Below are 19,507 nucleotides of genomic sequence, written 5' to 3' on the forward strand. Positions count from 1 at the left end.
CTGGAGAGACCTTGGGCAAAATGGGTCTGGAAAAGGTGAGTTTTCAGACCCTTCTTGAATGTAGACAGAGTTTCCGCAGTTCTGAGTGAGAGGGGAAGGTCATTCCACCACAACGAAGCCAGAACCAAGAACCTCCGTGTGCTACCTTTTGTGCGCGGGACCACCAAGCGAGCAGAAGTAGACAAGTGAAGGGGTCTGGCTGGGGTGTAGCAGTTGATCAAATCCTGTAAATAGCTGGGAGCAGTTCTATTGATGCATTTGTAGACAATAACCAGGGTCTTGAATTTGATTCGGGCAGCTATAGCACGCCAGTGCAAAGAAATGAGTAGAGGAGATATGTGGGACGGCATTGGCAAAGCAGACACAACTCGTGCAGCAGCATTCTGTATTAGCTGCAGAGGTTTGATGGTAGTAACAGGAAGGAGAGAGAGCTGCAGTAGTCCAGACAGGAGGTTACCATGGCCTGGACAAGTAGTTGGGCAGAATCAGTTGTGAAGTAAGGATGGATCCTGCGGATAGTATCTGCAGGTTGTATCTGCAGGTCCAGGTTGTGGCTTTGATGTGCTGAGAGAAAAACAGACTCGTGTCAATCATTACTCCCAGACTCTTAGCCAAGGAGGTAGGCGAAATGAGTGAGTTGTCCACTTTGATCGATAGATCGTGACAGGAGGACAGGCCAGCTGGGAGGTGAAGAATCTGTTTTGGAGAGGTTGAGTTGGAGGTGATGATCATACATCCATGAATAGATGTCTGACAGGCAGGTAGCAATGCGTGCAGAAAGATCTGACGCACCAGGTGGAAAGGAGAGAAAGAGCTGGGTATCATTAGCATAGCAGTGGTATTTGAAACCATGGGAGGTTATGACCGGACCGAGGGAAGAGGTGGATCAAGAAGAGAAGAGGACCCAAAACCGAGCCCTGCGGGACACCTGTTGAGAGAGGCAGAGGAGAAGAACAAAAGCTCTGCCAGACCACTTGATAGGATCTGTCTGATAGGTAGGACTCAAACCATCTTAGTACCGCTCCTTTGATCCCAAGCTGACTAAGAAGAGAGAGTAGAATCTGTTGGTTGACTGTGTCGAACGCTGCAGACAGGTCGAGGAGGATGAGGAGGCTCTAGCAGCTTGGGGAGCATCAGACACCGCCAGAAGGGCTGTCTCAGTGGAGTGACCAACTTTGAAAGCAGACTGATAACCATCAAGGACATGGTTTCGGGTGAGGAAATCAGTCAGTTGATCACAGGCTACCCACTCTAGAGTTTTAGACAGGAAGGAGAGGAGGAAGGCCGGTCTGTGGTTTTGGACCAGATTTTGGTTTCTTTAATAGAGGTGAAATGAGAGTGGTTTTGAAGGCAGCTGGGAAACAGCCAGAGGAGAGCGAGGAGTTGATTATCTTAGAGATGAAGGTGGAGAGTTGCGGGGAAATGTTCTGTAGGAGTGACGATGGGATCAGATCAAGCGAGCAGGTGGTGGCTCTGGCGGGTAGAGAATACTAATCGAAACTACTCCAGCAATGGCGACCAAAACAAACAACCAAACAGACGTGATTAATCGATCCACGGAGTCACTCCCACTCCATGCTACGGGACACAGAAATGTTCTGGAGAACGTGCACCTTAACAATCCACAAAATACAATTTAACAACAAATTAATAAAAGTGCCACACAACCAAACAACCAAAGGTATCTGACTATCCGCACAGCTACACCACAGGAATGTGCATCAGAAAAAAGTGGTAGCAACACAACTACACCTACCTGAAACACCACGAACTGCAGCGACGGACTTCCAACGCAAAATCTGATGCGCAATACTTAACCTGAATTGTGAATAAGTGTAACCTTAACACTGTAAGTCGCTTTGGAGAAAAGCATCAGTTAAATGTAATGTATATTTATTGTCTGTTTGTTGGTATTTAGTCTGTATTTATTACTCAGTTTCTGTTTAGAACTTTTACAGACTGCAGGAAACAAGCGCAAATTCTTGCCATTCTATGACAATAAACTTGACTTGAAATCTTACCTTTTGAATTGCTGGGGATAATTAATTACAATTTAAGTGTTGGGTATAATTAATAATAATGCTGAGATGTCCTCTTGTAGAATTCTGTTGCGTCCATAGAGGATGCTACTGCTGCTCTCGTTCAACAACACCGCGACTATAGCACAATTGTACGACGGCCAGTACAACAGAGTACAGTAGGGTGCAGTAAGGTACACGACGCGATAAGGGAACCATCAGCTATCTTAGGGAATCCGTAGATATTGTAGCATCCTCCCATGGAGCTACTAGAAACTGGCTCAGGCGTCAGGGTGTGTTACTTCCTAGAATGCCCAGGAGGGGTGGGCAACCATAATGGTGCAGTCTGTAAATACCAAGACTGGCTGTAGTATGGCGCTGCTTGGCTGTGACTGAGCTCCAAAGCCATCATAAGCAACATGCATGCGCCGACTGCTTACGCCTTTAGCACCGTCACACCGAGGCCAGTCTTGGAATATATTCACAGTATCACGTACTGTATATAGTTTGGCGTCCTGTAATGTTTCGTCTTTCCACACCAGCAAACGAAACTGGCCCGTATTGTTCGACTCCTTAGCGAACCTTGGTATAAATTTCGGTCTCTTTTTTTACATTTTTTTTTTAAAAAAAAAAGAACGACATGCAAACTCCGGCTTCCACAAAACTTCCCCAATTCCAGTTCCACGGATACACTCTTTCACCATATTGCCTGTTTATTAGGCTGCAAACAGAACTGCAATACAGTATGATACTATGGTCACTGTGAAAATCATGTATTGCGTTCATTTATTGATTCAGTTCTGCTATTCCACGTAGATCTGCATGTCTTCAATCCTACTTTTGACCTATAAGGCAGTACATGGCATTACTCCGGCTTACCTTTGTGAGATCATTAATTTTTATATCCCAGGACAATATCTCCGTTCATTAGATGCAGATTACCTTAAGGTACCTGTGATCAATAAAACCTCAGTAGGAGGTCGCGCCTTTAGTTATAGAGCACCTAAACTGTGGAATAGTCTACCAGTTACTGTCAGAAATGCCCCGTCTGTTTCTGTTTTCAGATCCCGACTAAAGACTTACATGTTCACTCAGGCATTCCACCTTGTAATATAATTCGACCTGCCTTGATTGTTTATTGTATCACCTTTACAAAAATGCATTTTAAATTTACTTAAGTAACAAATTACTAACTCTGTCCTATCTTCTCGTTGAGCACTACCTTGCTACATAAGACCTGAGGAAGCCAGCCAGTGGTGACAGACGAATCCCATGCAGACAGAGGATGATGTCCATCTGCCATGACGATCGAGACGTTCCATGCCGAGTCAGGGATCCAAGATGCCATTTACCAACATTATAATTACTTGTTAAACACTGGCTTACAAATTATTACTTTCTAGAATGCCCAGGGGGGTCGGCAACCACTGGCCTGTGGACCCCCAGAGGTTTTTTTTCTCCCTCAACCTTCAGTTGGGAATTTTTGTTCCTTTCCCCGGTGGCCAGTAGGTATACTTATAGCTCTATAATAAGTTCTTCATTATGGTAGCCATTAGTTGACTGTCTTCTTTGTTTGTATCAATTTTTCTTGCCTTATGTCTCTGTTAAAGCACTCTGTGTCACTGCGTGAGAAGAGCGCTCTATGAAAAATAAAAATAATAAAAGAATAATAATATTGCTAGGGGGTGCGGTGGCGCAGTGGGTTCGACCAGGTCCTGCTCTCCAGTGGGTCTGGGGTTCGAGTCCCGCTTGGGGTGCCTTGCAACGGACTGGCGTCCCCGTCCTGGGTGTGTCCCCTCCCCCTCCGGCCTTACGCCCTGTGTTGCCGGGTTAGGCTCTGGTTCCCCGCGACCCCGTATGGGACAAGCGGTTCAGAAAATGTGTGTGTGTGTAATATTGCTTCGTAACACCTCGCATGGGAAATGTAATTTTCAGTACCAACAACAGTGTGTTGCCTTGAATGTTGTAACATGTGACGATGGCTACGTTAGTCAATCAGCATCAACTAGTAACCTCAGTAAAAATTAGATATTGACTTATTTTATTTACTCTATAGACTCTAGAGTAACTGCTGAGGGCATTATTCTACCATTACATATTTTGGTTTTTAACCGAGCCTTATGACACATTGAACTGCCGTGTAACAAAAAGATGTTCTGCTCTTTAGGAACTTATAAATCAGAGAGAATTATGACGGCTTTTGTTTTTATTAAATGTCTTTAAAACAAACTGACAGAATACCACCGCTAAAATGCAATAACAAACATATCACAATACTGGAAGATATTAGATATCGCAGTGAAATTGTGACTTTTTTGTGTACTAAGTTTTTTCCAGCTGTCAACTGCCAACATTTCCCACTCACAGCTGTCCCTTCACGATCTAGGAAAACAGAATATGCTGTTAGAGGGATGTTGTATAAAAATAAACACGTCTACTAATAAATTGTAACGGTGCTGAGGGGAATTCTGGGGAGTTCCAGGGGTAGCCCCTCAACCGTGGGGCGCAGTGGGGGGCTCGGAGTGACCCAGGGGGATTCTCCAGTGTTCTATACCACTTGTACTGTCTGAAGTCAAGACTACTAGCGAAAGACATGTACGCATCTAATAAAGAGCACGTTCGTTTTACCCTGACTCCTGAGCCAGTTTCTAGTAGCTCCATGGGAAGATGCTACACTGGTGTTAGAGTGGGATGGAAAAGGGTTCGAGTGAACAGACCCAACAAACACACCGCAGAAGAGAACGTTCTCTGCAAACAGGAGATTTTCGCCGGAGGACCACAGAACTGCTGACCACCCTGGAACAGCTGTGGGGACCGCCACCAGTGTACCGGCAAGCGGCTCCCTTTGGAACGACACAGGAAGAAACCGGCACGCCCCGTACAGCAGCCTTGGGAGAAACACCGCAGCGGACGGCGCTCTGCCTGCTGCGATATTCAGGAGCGGAGCTGCGGGAGACCTACGAGGCACAGCTCCAGCTAGCAGCGTGGCACAATGGCTGGGACGCGGCGACTACAGTGGCACAGCTAGAACTGGCTTTAGAAGGGAAAGCTCTGACAATCCTGCTAGACGTGAGAGCGGATCAACATCAGGAGCTGTCCGCACTCATGGCTGCCCTGAGACGCCGATTCAGGCAGTGAGAGTCAGCGGACTATTACCACGGGCAGCTCGCAGCCAGGCGGTGCGGCAAAGGGGAAGCACTTGGAGCACTGGCTGCGGATATCCAGCTCCTGGCACGGCGGGCGTACCCACAGTACCCCGCAGCCATTCAAGAAGACTTGGCGCTGCAAGCATTCTTCCGGGCGCTTGCCCCGGAACGGCTGCAGCAACATGTCAGACTCGCTGCCCCAGCTGACATGAACGCTGCGCAGCATGAGGCGGAACGCGCGGAAGCCGTCTTGAAGGACACGAAGGACCCCTTGCATTCTTGCCACTCCCTGGAGGATGATGATGAGGCTGAGGGAGAAGTTGCGCGCCAAGTCGAGGCACCACCCCCGCGCCAGTGACCGCCTATCATCTGCTGGTGTTGTTGGAAACGAGGTCACCAGGTGCGTCATTGCAGAGAGCCCACCCCCGCCTCGTCGCAGGGAAACAGCAGAGGTGTGACGCCATGAGGGGGGTTTCATCCTGTGACTCTGCCCCCTCTCGGGGCGTACCCTCCTTCCCAGCGGGACGTTTAGGGAAGCCCTGCTGCCTCCGGCTGCCCTGCCTTATAGAGGGCGTGCCCTGCAAAGCCCTCCTGGACAGCTGGAGGAGCGGCGGGGGACCGCAGACAAGACCTGCTCTGTGCTGGCCGCGGACATGGCAAGCAATGGGGGGTCTGCTGACGACACGGAGCTCTTCCGCCAGGCCCAGGAAGCCGATCCAAAGCTGGTGGTGGTGTGGGGCTTCCTACAGTCGGGGCAACGCCAGCCCTGGACTGCTGCGACCCCGCACGGACCTACTGTCAAGTCATACTGCTCGCAGTAGGACAGCCTCATCTTAAGAGGGAGGCTGTTGTATTGGCGTTGAGAGGGGCTGGTGCGCGGCCAAGTCCTGTGGCAGCTCCTCATCCCCAGTGCCCTCAGAGAGCACGAGTTGCAGCGAGTGCACGGACCCGCCAGCATTGGGCACTTTGGCGTGGCGAAGACGCTGCGTCGGCTGCGCCAGTGGTTCCACTGGGCAGGGTGCCGGCAGAATGTACAGCTGTTCGTGCACTGCTGCGACACCTGCATGGCACGCACGGGCCCCAGCAACTGGTCACACGCCCCTCTGCAACGACTTTAGTCCAGTGCCCCGATGGAATGCATCGGCGTGGACATGCTGGGACCCTTCCCCCTGACTGAGCGAGGCAACTGCTACGTGCTCGTGGCAATGGATTACTTCACCAAGTGGCCCGAGGCATACACGGTGCCGGACCAGAGTGCTGCTACCACGGCACAGCGATTGGTGGAGGAGATGTTCTGTCACTTGGGGGCACTGGAGGAGCTGCATAGCGACCAGGGAAGGAACTTTGAGTCGCAGGTCATGAAGGCGGTGTGTGACTGGCTGGAGGTGTGGAAGACGCGCACCACACCTCTTCACCAGCAGAGCGACGGTCTGGTGGAGCGGTTTAACTGCACAATCACCACACAGCTCTCCATGCTCGCCGCTCAACACTAGCGGGGACAGACACCTGCCTCTGGTTCTGTGGGTGTGCCGCTCTGCTGTCCAGGAGTCAGCCGGCTGCACCCCTACCTTGCTTATGTTTGGGTGCAAACTGAGGACGCCAGTGGACTTAGCTTTCGGTAGCCTGCTGGAGCCTGAGGTAAGTGGGGAACCGGGTCTGGAGTACCTGCAGCAACTGTGGCAGCACTTGGAGTCCGCGCACGCTTTTGCGAGGCACCATTTGACAGAGGTGGGGGGCAACAGAAGAGCGCATACGACATGCAGTGTCGCAGGCGTCCCCTGGACCCAGGGGATCGTGTGTGGGTCTACAGCCCACGAAGGAAACGCGGGCTCTGTGGTGTACAGGTGTGGTGTACAGGGTGAAGATGGGACCCAGACGTCACCCAGTGGTGCTACGCCACGACAGACTAGCTCCTTACCATCCCGAGGAGCCCACACAGGAGCTCCCCGTCGCAAGCCTGCCAGGTCCAGCAGATTCACCGCCGATGACCAGACCCAAGAGGGAGCGCAGGTTGCTTCCGCATCTTCAGGACTTTGTGTTGGCAGGTTCGACAGTTGCCGGAACGGACAACTGCTGAAGGGGGGGCAATGTAACGGTGCTGAGGGGAGTTCATGTGTGTACTGTGGTGTTTTACACCGAGAACAAATCATTGAGAGTTTTGTAAAAGACAAGTTCCTGCCAGCCTATAGAGTGTAAGTTGACAAAAGTTAATTGTCATTGGTTAATTTGTAATTTAAGCGGGAATTATTATAGGTTGCATTATATATAGCGCGGTAACAGAAGAGGTTACATGGCGTGAAGTGAGATTGTGACATGAGCTACTGCTCTTAATAAACTCTTTTATTTGTGCACTCTGAGTGTTCCAGTGCTTTGTTTCAGTAAAACCTCCAAAGAACGGTGTACCTTCCTTTCAGACACCACATGTACACAGTTGTGTGTGTCTTGTGTTGATTGGTTGTTATTCTATTTATGTTCAGTGTTTGAGAGGGGAATTCTGGGGAGTTCCGGGGGTAGCCCCTTAGCCATATGGCACAGTGGGGGGGCTGGGAGTGACCTGGGGGATTCTCCAGTGTTCTGTACTTCTTATAGTGTCTGAAGTGTTTTTGTCAAGACTGCTAGTGAAAGAAAAAAAAATCCATACTTTATTCAATATCATAAGAACAAAAAAAAAATTCCAACATTCCACAACACAAAACATCCTTACATTCCATTTTAAAAACATTTCTCAGGATAAACATGACAGATGTATGTGTCTAATTTATTTCTTTATTTTATTTTTATAGAGCGCTTTAACAGAGGCATACAGCAAGAAAAATTGATACAAACAAAGAAGACAGTCAACTAATGGCTACCATAATGAAGAACTTATTATAGAGCTATAAGTATACCTACTGGCCACCGGGGAAAGGAACAAAAACTCCCAACTGAAGGTTGAGGGAGAAAAAACCTCTGGGGGTCCACGGGCCAGTGGTAGCCCACCCCTCCTGGGCATTCTAGAAAGTAATAATTTGTAAGTCAGTGTTTAACAAGTAGTGGGGGTGTGGTGGCGCAATGGGTTGGACCGGGTCCTGCTCTCCAGTGGGTCTGGGGTTTGAGTCCCGCTTGGGGTGCCTTGTGACGGACTGGCGTCCCGTCCTGGGTGTGTCCCCTCCCCTTCTGGCCTTACGCTCTGTGTTGCCGGGTAGGCTCTGGTTCCCTGTGACCCCGTATGGGACAAGTGGTTCAGAAAATGTTTGTGTGTGTGTGTTTAACAAGTAATTATAATGTTGGTAAATGGCATCTTGGATCCCCAGCTCGGCATGGAACGTCTCGATCGTCATGGCAGATGGACATCATCCTCGGTCTGCATGGGATTCGTCTGTCACCACTGGCCGGCTTCCTCAGGTCTTATGTAGCAAGGTAGTGCTCAACGAGAAGATAGGACAGAGTTAGTAATTTGTTACTTAAGTAAATTTAAAATGTATTTTTGTAAAGGTGATAAAATAAACGACAAAGGCAGGTCGAATTACATTACAAGGTGGAATGCCTGAGTGAACATGTAAGTCTTTAGTCGGGATTTGAAAACAGAAACAGACAGGGCATTTCTGACAGTAACTGGTAGACTATTCCACAGTTTAGGTGCTCTATAACTAAAGGCGCGACCTCCTATTGAGGTCTTATTGATCACAGGTACTTTAAGGTAACCTGCATCTAATGAACGGAGATATTGTCCTGGGATATAAAAATTAATGATCTCACAAAGGTAAGCCGGAGTAATGCCATGTATTGCCTTATAGGTCAAAAGTAGGATTGAAGATATGCAGACATGCATGATGAAGACATGCAGATCTACGTGGAATAGCAGAACTGAATCAATAAATGAACGCAATACATGATTTTTACAGTGACCATAGTATCATACTGTATTGCAGTTCTGTTTGCAGCCTAATAAACAGGCAATACGGTGAAAGAGTGTATCCGTGGAACTGGAATTGGGGAAGTTTTGTGGAAGCCGGAGTTTGCATGTCGTTCTTTTTTTTTTAAAAAAAAAATTTAAAAAAAGAGACCGAAATTTATACCAAGGTTCGCTAAGGAGTCGAACAATACGGGCCAGTTTCGTTTGCTGGTGTGGAAACACGAAACATTACAGGACGCCAAACTATATACAGTACGTGATACTGTGAATATATTCCAAGACTGGCCTCGGTGTGACGGTGCTAAAGGCGTAAGCAGTCGGCACATGCATGTTGCTTATGATGGCTTTGGAGCTCAGTCACAGCCAAGCAGCGCGGCCAGTCTTGGTATTTACAGACTACACCATTATTGGTGATTCCATTGAAAAGAAGGAAAGACAATACTGGTACCCTGATTTGCATTAAAATATATTTGTTTTTTAAACGATGTAGCTGTCAGCCGTTCCAGTAAACAGACGGAGCGTGAAATAAACAGTTCGGGTTGTATAATTTAAAAATTATTCCGTTTTAGTTTGTCTTTAAATGATTAATTAAAACAGTTATTAAAATTAAAACAGTTTCGGTCGTTTCGCATGGTTCTTACACACTCACACACACTCTCCCTCTCTCTTTCTCTCTCTAGAGAGCGCGCGCTCGTGCACTGGGAGTGACGAGAATGCGCGGGAGGCGCGTGCTGTGCTGCGCTGCTTTCCGTTCCGTGCCCTTCTGTCCTGTCCACCGGCTTCGCCTCGCAACGCCTCACTCTTCTCCGCTCCCGCTTTGACGGCACCTGCCATCAGCGCTGCACTGCTGTAAGCACAGGAACTCCGTGAAGTGACACAGCAAGGCGACATGTTCAACTGGCTTCCTCACTATGGACTTCAAGAAGAGCAAGTATGGAAGGTAATGTGAGCGATACAGATGTTTCCTGAAAGCGCGGAAAGTTGCTCTCTGTGACGCGCCACGCTTGTGACCCACAAGACTTGATGCTCTCTCGAGATTGAGCCCGTGTGTGCAGTTTACTGCTCCCTCTGATATATTACAGAATATCGATTTCATTACATTGCTCCATGATACACTCATAAAGTCGCAGCATGGAGTGAGAACCTGGGGAAAAATGGGAACAGGCACAAGAACCACTCAGAGAAAAACGTATGCAATCACGACACTAGGGGGCTGCGGACCGCGCCGGGTGACACAGGGGGTGACACCAAAGTTGACTGTCTATCAATTTTTTTGTGCAGTGTTTCTGCAAAAAAAAAAAATCATTTTTTATAAAAGTATCTCTGTGTAGTTAGAACAGAAACATTTTCGTAAGCCCTGCTTACATGTATCAATATACCTACGAGGCGAAAACTCTATACTAATTGACTTTTTCAACCTTAATACGCTTCGTTCGAAGCTATCATTATTATCCAATTACAGTGACGCTTCGAATCACGTGGTTTCGTCTGCACGCACTAAAAGCGTGCGGTCTTGTCGCTGCTGCTGTTTTTATAGTCGCTGATTTTGTCACATTTCTCTAGTGTTTTAACTGCAGTATTGTGATAATAAATATTTGTGAACCTGTATGAATAGCGTTGAAATAAACATAATTTTTGATGTAGTTCTTAAACGTTTTACTTCGAATTAATCTATTGTTTTCCTACCGAATTTTCACTTAACCACATGAAAATATGTAAATATGAATATATTTACTAAATGATTTAGGCTGTGCGTACAATATTGTACTTTAAATGTGTAATTTTATTTTTCTAGTTGCTTATGTCACTATTTCAGTTACATTTAGTGATACGGGAATTACGATTTACGAGTAACAATAGATTAGTGCAAAAAACGTTACTGATGGGGTGACACCATGAGTTACCGCACTGGGTGACGCCACTGATGTATGAAGTTGTCATATTGAAAGGGCCCCACAAGTGATTGCCAGTCAGTTCTCTTATTCACCACGTGTGAAGCAAGTAAGGGACAAAATGGACAGATGCTGCACAGGCACACTGGTACAGGATTTGTAATGAAGGAGACAGCTTTTCTGGTTGTTTTGCATCCGTAGCGTAAATGAGAAGATGTAATAATGCGTATAGATGCAGTATGGGAGCCCATCATACACAGACATGCTGCAGGTAATAGTAATAACTATAACAGTGTGAGAGTGTTTGTAACTGCCGCATGTTTTAAAATTGTGTGTGATGAAACAAAGGGAGCTTGTGCATTTTTGGGATACAGTAACAGTTCAAATACAGTGAATATGTGGGATATATGTCGAGTTTTTCTGATCGTTGTCTCAGGAACCCCCTGCACATCAGTGCCTTGGAAGGCATTTGCCCTGCAGATAGAACAGCTGCTGAGAGCAAGATCTTTCCGGAACAAACCTGTGTGGACTTTGGCCGTGTTGGTGTGTTTTATCTAGCCTGTTGAGGCAATCGTGATGTTTAAGTAAATGGAGAGGATGGGAAGCACCGAGACTCAGCCCAGCAGGGTCCAGAGGCGCAGGTATTTCAACCTAAAGACCAGGACGATGCCTGTAGACTGAATATTTTGCTGAATCAACATCACAGGGTTGGTTCTAACATGACCTGCATACATGGAGACACGTCTGTGGGCAGAAAGAAACTTTAAACATAAACTGTTGAAGATAGATCTGCTGAAATAGTGCTTTAGTTTATTAGCAAGTGGTCATATTTTAGTAGTGCTGCTGATATGACTAATAGTAACAATAATGACAACCGTGACAAGTCAAAAAACTGAAAATCCTGCCAAACCTTGAAGAAAATGTTGTGTATTCTTGCACTTGTCAAAGACCACATACTCTTACAGTTTGGCACGTGCAGTGAAGTACGTGATTATGTAATCTCTGAAAATCTTCTTGATATGCTCACTATAGATGTTTCATAGTGTAAGTCATAGTGCATAGTGCAAGTCATAGTGTTATGAACATGGCGCTGGCACGAGGCGACGCGTTGATTGCCTCTCCTCGCAGACTTGTTAGTTTAGTGTATATTATTTTGTTTGTGTCATTGTTCTTCCAGCCAGTTTATTCTCTTATTACTTATGACCACCAAACACTTGTGCAAATACGTGAAACAGTGTGATTAGATGCAATTCTTGGCGTTAGAGAGCCAAACTCGCTACCTTCGCTCTGCTGTGAACAACATCATGACCGCGTCCCACCTGAGACCACACAGAAGACGCGATCTCGGAAACGAGGCCGCAGGGCTGGCGTTCAGGGGCGTTCAGGTGAGAGCAGAACACCGCGGGTTACGACCTCCGATGCCCAGCATTTTCCTGTCCAATGTTCAGTTGTTCAGTCTCTGGACAACAAACTGGACGATCTCAGAGGGCGACTTAAATTCCGAAGAGATTAACGGAACTGCCGTGTTTTCTGCTTTACGGAGACGTGGCTCACCGCCAGCACACCGGACCACGCGGTCCAGCCCGAGGGCTTCTCAATCTACCATGCAGATTGGACTGATTTATTGGGGAAAAAGAGAGGAGGGGGCGTATGCTTTCTTATTAACAATGCATGGTGCATGAATGTGGAAGTGATTGCGCAGAACTGCACTCCGGACCTTGAATGCCTCCTGATCAAATGCCGACCATTCTACCTGCCCAGGGAGTTCTTGGCTGTGCTCATGGCCGCAGTTTACATCCTACCCCAAGGGAACACACACAGCGCGCTGAACGAACTGTACCACATCGTCACTAAGTACGAGAACAAGCACCCAGATGGACTGTTCATTATCTCTGGGGACTTTAGCCAAGCCGACTTCAGGAATGTGTACCCAGAGTACCATCAGCACATCTCCTGCCCCACCAGAGGCTCAAACACCCTCGACCACTGCTACACTTCACACAAAGGTGCGTACCACTCCCTGCTGCGTCCACACCTCGGGCAGTCAGATCACGCCTCGATTCTGCTGCTCCTGGTCTACAAGCAGAAACTGAAGCGAGAGGAACCTGTGACGCGCACTGTACAGCGCTGGACACCAGAAGCGGAGGAAAGGCTCCAGGACTGCTTTGACTCCATGGACTGGGACATGTTCAGAAACTCATCCTCCAATCTGGACGAGTATGCTACAGTGGTCACAGACTTCGTCGGGTACTGTGTAAATATCTGCATACCACATAAAACAGTCCGCTTATTCCCCAACCAAAAACCGTGGATTACCGCCAAAATCTGAAATAAGATCCACGCGCGAACTTGTGCGTTTCAGACACAGACGCGTACAAGAAGAGCAAGTACGAGCTCTGCAAAGCCATCGTCAGCGTGAAACAGGAATATAGCAGGAAGGTGGAATCACAGTTTAACTGCACTCAAGATGCACGTAGGCTGTGGCAGGGAATCCAAACATTAACGGATTATAAACCACAAAGGCGGTCATTGATAGGTGCCGCTGCGTCTCTCCCAGACAAACTGAATGCGTTTTATGGCCGCTTCGAGTTCGAGAACGAAGACCCCCCACTGCGCATCCCCACAGTACATGATAACACCAGTCTCACCGTCTCTGTGGCACAGGTAAGAAGAACTTTTAGCCGAGTCAACATCCGCAAAGCTGCTGGATCGGACGGAATTTCAGGGCGAGTTTTAAAAACATGCAGTGAACAACTGGCTGCTGTGTTCACGGACATATTTAACACCTCCTTAAAAAGCTCAACTGTACCCACTTGTTTCAAAAACACCACCATCATCCCCGTTCCCAAGAAGAACAAAGTGAGCTGCCTTAATGACTATCGCTCAGTGACACCGACCCCATTGCAATGAAATGCTTTGAGAGGCTGGTGCTGGGACACATTAAGGACACCATCCCAGACACTCTGGACCCACTGCAGTTTGCCTACCGCCACAACAGATCCACTGAAGACGCAATATCACACACACATCACTCCATTCTGTCTCACCTGGATAATAAAAACTGTTATGCAAGGCTGTTGTTTGTAGACTTTAGCTCAGCATTTAACACTGTCATCCCAACCAAGCTGATCCAGAAACTACTAGGGTTGGGACTGAATGCCACATTGTGCAGTTGGATCCTAGAGTTCCTCACCAACAGACCCCAGCGTGTGCGGATTGGCAGTAATACCTCCTCCCCACTGATCCTCAACACTGGCACAGGGAAGTGTCCTGAGCCCAGCGCTATACTCCCTGTTCACACATGACTGTGTGGCCAGTCACAGCTCCAACACCATCATAAAGTTTGCTGACGATACCACCATTGTGGGTCTGATCACCAACAGAGATGAGACGGCCTACAAAGAGGAGGTGAGGCTCCTGGCAGAGCGGTGCCAAGACAACAACCTGTCTCTAAATGTCAGTAAAGCTAAGGAGCTGGTGATTGACTTCAGGAAACAGGATACGGTTCAGGCACCCATCTACGTAGGAGGAGACATGGTAGAGAGGGTCAACAGCTTCAAATTCCTCGGGGTCACCCTCACTGCCAAACTCACATGGACTGAGCACACAGCATCGACCATCAAAAAGGCCCATCAACGCCTCCACTTCCTCAGGCGTCTGAAGAAAGCTAGGATATCCACTATAGTCCTCACCACTTTCTACAGGTGTGCTGTGGAGTCTGTCCTCACAGGGTGTATTACGTCCTTGGGTGGCAGCTGCTCCATACAGGACAAGAAAGCCCTACGGAAGGTGGTCAAAACAGCTGAGGAAATCATCGGCACACAGCTACCAGCAGTCAAGGAAACCTACACCACACGCTGCCTCAGAAAGATGATGCGCATCATGAGAGATCATAGTCACCCCACACGGGCACTTTTCTCCTCCCTGCCATCTGCAAAATGGCTTAGGTCTATTCGAACCCGCACAGCTAGGTACAGGAACAGCTTTTACCCCACTGCTGTAAGACTATACAACACTAACCAATGTGCCACCTTTAGTAACTAGAGTTGGACTGCTCCACCCAAGCGCATTGGTAAATTACACTGTCACTTCAAGAATTCTCATTCTCTCGTTCTGAGTTCTCTGACTGCTACCATTATTGTTACCACTGTTACCATTATTTATTGTTATTGCTGTAATTGCTGCTATTGTTATTTACTGTCATTGACACTGTTTTGTTTGTCATTGTTTTGTCTGTGCAGTATTTCTATTGTCCTTGCCCATAGTCTGTAGAGAAGCATTCAGGAAGATTTTCATGATACATGTACATGGTACTTGTATCTATGACAGTAAACTTGAAACTTGAAACTTGATAAGCAAAAATGTTTTAGAAAAGAAAAGACAAGCAGTAATGTCACATAGCATTAAAATCAGTTTAATTGTATGTGTTCCACTGCTGTATTGAAGGTATTGAAAGTATTATTTTTTGTGCTTAATAATTTATCACGCACTATGTTTTGTTATTCCATAGTTGCTGTTGAATCACTGTCTTATTTGTGAGTCTGTTTGAAGAAGACCTCTATGTCAAACTATGCTAAACTCTCCCCCTGGTTTTGGAGAACAGCTGACTTTGAATTTGAATTGATGAGAGCTGGATCATACAATGTGTGTGTGTATGTGTGTGTGTGTGTGTGTGTGTGTGAGATGCAGCAGGCAATCATGCTGTTATTCCATTGCTGTCTTGGTGAAAGACAAAGACAACTTCTCTAAATTGTGGAGGAGGCTTCCTTATTGCAGCGTTTATAGTCTCAGGAAGCTGCAGCAATGTTTTGTACTTCTGCAATTCTCGATAGCTGGCCAAGCAGTGTGACCTTGGTGAAGAGCTCAAACACCAAGCCTCCGCTGTACTGCGAATTGAATTTGAACAATAAAAGATGGTAAAACCACTGCAGTTTGGTGCTTGACAATGCCTTTCACCCCTAAGACATGCAATTCAAAGGCATTTTTGCCCATCTTGACTGCTGGTGCAGTAATAAAGGACAAGTTGAATATATGTACTGCCAGCTGAACGCTTGGGTGCTGAACAACTGCTTCTACAGCTAGTATAGAGTTGTCTGACAGAGTGGGCTCTTCCCCCAAGTCATCAGACTCCTCAATACTCAGGAGTGACAGTGGAACTATTGTCCTGTTTCAGTAATTATTGTCATGTTTTTAGTGATTGTTGTAATGTCTAGCACTGTTTGCACAAGTCTTGCACATGTGCACTTTATGTAGTCTGTGTCACTAACTGTGTTGTTTTGTGTAGCATCATGGTCCTGGAGAAATGTTGTTTTGCTTCACGTGTACTGTTGCAAATGGTTGAAATGACAATAAAGCCTCTCTTGACTTGACTAATGAGAACACATGAACATGTCAAATCTGTGAGATAATGATTTGAAAACTGATGCATATTTCTGAGTGAAAAATGCTGATTTAATTTGCATCCTTGTACCAGTGTGGCCTGTACACCATGTGCATGATGCCCTTCACAATCCATTGCACACTGAAGGAATGGCAGAAAATTGTTTTTGCTTGAGCCGTGAACTCATTTAACACTGTAATCAGCTTTTCCCATCAGACATCGACCATCATTTTGCCTAAGCTTTGTTACATTACGTAATTTAGAATACGAAATGAAACAAGCGTGTTTCACATGGAACAGATGAAGTTGGTGGGGGGTGTTGACCTAGGTGTGTGACCTGAACTAGAAGACTGTTACTTCCTATGTCACGTGTATTTTTAAAATAACTAACATCATAATGACTATTGTGTTGAGGTCTGCTCCAACGGTAAAGCTCAGGCTTACAAAGGATGCTGTGATCAAAGTCCCCCTCCCACACTTTAAAAAGAGAGAATTAATTCCATGTCTAAGCTGCTTGAGCATTTGCAGTACATCTGTAAGGGATAAAGAATGGCTTGGGGCAATTTTATTTATTATGAGTCCACGGACTCATCTTAGAGGCCTGCAAGGGAACATTATACTTGTATGCGAGTTTCCTTATGGTCTGACAGCATGATCATAGTAAACAGCACAGCACCTACATTCTGTACCTCAGTTTAAATTAGTTTCCCTGGAAGTAGAACACATTGCTTTGAAGTATAATGTATGAAAATTGTTAGGAGAAAGGTACGGATTAGGCCTGGATGTGATTTCCCTGGAGAAAACAGAATAGAGGCTCTGTGTTGTTGTAAGCATGTCTCACAATGGGGCGAGAGTGTGAAAGCCCAGTCCCTTTTGCCGGCAGAGTGGCTTCCCCTGGTGCTCTTCGACACAGCCAGCTGGACAAACAACCCATTGAAATCTGGCCTCCTTTGGGTTTTCAGTTCCTTTCCAGCTCAGTGAAAGTTCAGCATGTTACACTTGTGAACAGTCATGTCAGTAGCTGCTCAGTGAATTGTTCATGTCGGTGCTTCTGCTGCATTAATTAAGAACATTGAGCGTTGAGGAGTGCGTTGAGTTCAGGTTCAGTTCAATTTATTTTTATGCCTGTGTTAAAGTGCTCTTCTCATGCAGTGACACAGAGCACTTTAACACAGGCATAAGGCAAAAAAAACCAAATACATCAGATAGAGAAACAAAGAAGACAGTTGATTACAGAAGAGATACAGATGCAGGCATCCCTTGATTTCTGAACTTAGTTCCTGAAAACAGAGAGGATATTGAAATTTAGGGTACCAAAAGCCTATTTCCCATTATTTTAAATGGAGAAGAATAATAATGTATTCCCAGTCCATCTGAAAGTTTTTCTGAATCCCACCAAAATGCTGTAAACCATGTGTACAAGCATCAATGTATGACTTCAGCACAATGTAAAATACGTACATTTGCTCATTCAGCAGATGCTTTTCTAAGAAGCTATGGCACACGTCAGAAAATAATTCAAAAGTGCATTGTATCTGTTACCTCTGCCGCCCTGCTTCTAGACCGTGCTCGGAAACCCAGAGTAGTTTTGTCTTCATTGAAAACTCCTGTACCAGAATTACTAATTCCCACTTTTCTTTTTAATTGATCAGCTCTCTGCAGAATGAGCAATAAACCAAGCAAGGATCCACTGAGCACGTCAAGTTTATTGTGAACAACTTTATAAAACTGCAGATTCAAAAAAACATCACTTTATTAGGTAGTGTTTTTGTGGATCGCCTTAGCAGAAGCGGGCGTATGGTCCATCCTGTAGAGGCTGGAAGCTAGCTAAACTGAAGAGGTGCAATGGCCTGCCCGCCTAGCCAGCGGGGTGGCGTCATTTTCTGGCTAAAACAGCACGAAGAAATGGGCCTCAGTACCCTGCACGTCAATCGGACCGTGCCACGGCGGCGGTACGCCATCCGAGCGACGAGAGGCCGCTAAGAATCTCAGGTTCCAAGAAGCCGCCGCGGAACAGGACTAACCTTGCCATTTGCACCTACAACTGCAGGTCTTTGGCAAGGGGGAACGGATTGAACCACCTGATGGAGGAGAAGATGAAGATCAGATGCGACGTGTTGGGTCTGTGCGAGACTCGGCAGAAGAAGGAGATGAGTGCGAGGTGGGAAGATGGATGCGCTGTAAGACTAGGAAAAGCGGATGGTAGCAGATCAGTTGGGGGTGTCGGGTTCATCATAAGCAAAGAATGGACTACGAAGATCGCCTCATGCCATTTTGTGTCATCGCGTATCGGAGTGCTCAACGTGAACCTCTCGGGAAAGGCCACCCTTAAGATCATCCAGACCTACGCTCCCACCAGTGCCAGCGACGACGATGAAGTGGAAGAGTTCTATCGCCAGCTAGACATGGTGCTAGCTCGGAAATCCACTTACACCGTCGTGATGGGAGACTTCAATGCAAAGGTCGGAAAAGGGAGGCAAGGTGAAAGGTATGTTGGAAAGTTTGGAACTGGAGAAAGAAATGAAAGAGGGGAACGTTTGGTCACTATGGTAGAGGCGAGAAAAATCTACATCGGGAACAGCCTGTTCAAGAACAGCGAGAAAAGATGGACCTGGATAGCCCCTAACGCTGCACATCGCAATGAGATCGACTACATCCTGGTCGACAAGCGGCGCATTCTGCAAGACGTTCTGTCGTAACGCCATTCAACACCGGCAGCGATCACCGCCTGCTCAGGGCCAAGATCGTCATCGACAGGACAAAGGAGAAGAAGACACTGCAGCTGACGTCGAGGGAAGAACGTGTGAAGGTCTACGATGGAAAGCGACTGCAGGAAGCGATGGAGAGGAAATCCTGGTGCCGAATTGACGGAATTGACGATGATTATGACTCACTGATCGAGAAACTGAAGGAATGCTTGAGGGAGGCAAAGGAGGCGGGCCCAAGGGAGCAGAAGGGAAGAATCTCGGAAGAAACCAAAAAACTTCTCGAGAAGAGAAAGAACATGAAGAGGACTGCGGAAGATCACCTTGAATATTCCATTCTCAGCAGGGTGATACGACTGCAGCTGAAGAGAGACTTCGAAAAATACCGGATGGAAAAGCTCCTGAAGGCCGCCGAGGAAAGGAAGAGCCTCAAGAAATGTGAAAGGGGGATGGCACTCTATAAATCGGAAG

At 46.8% G+C, this 19,507-nt stretch overlaps 1 protein-coding gene across 3 annotated transcripts in view; it reads left to right on the forward strand.

Moving 5' to 3' along the window:
• The first annotated feature begins 8,890 nt into the window (after positions 1-8,890).
• LOC108922569 (monocyte to macrophage differentiation factor 2-like) overlaps positions 8,891-19,507 on the forward strand; it is a 31,932-nt gene continuing 21,315 nt past the window's right edge. For all 3 annotated transcript variants that reach the window (XM_018732776.2, XM_018732778.2, XM_018732777.2), the window contains exon 1: positions 8,891-9,999. In XM_018732776.2, coding sequence (XP_018588292.1) covers positions 9,971-9,999 — 29 coding nt within the window. In that variant the 5' untranslated portion in view covers positions 8,891-9,970. The remainder of the gene's footprint in view (positions 10,000-19,507) is intronic.

Source organism: Scleropages formosus, chromosome 3 (assembly GCF_900964775.1).
Source record: "Scleropages formosus chromosome 3, fSclFor1.1, whole genome shotgun sequence".
NCBI classification, from domain to species: domain Eukaryota; kingdom Metazoa; phylum Chordata; class Actinopteri; order Osteoglossiformes; family Osteoglossidae; genus Scleropages; species Scleropages formosus.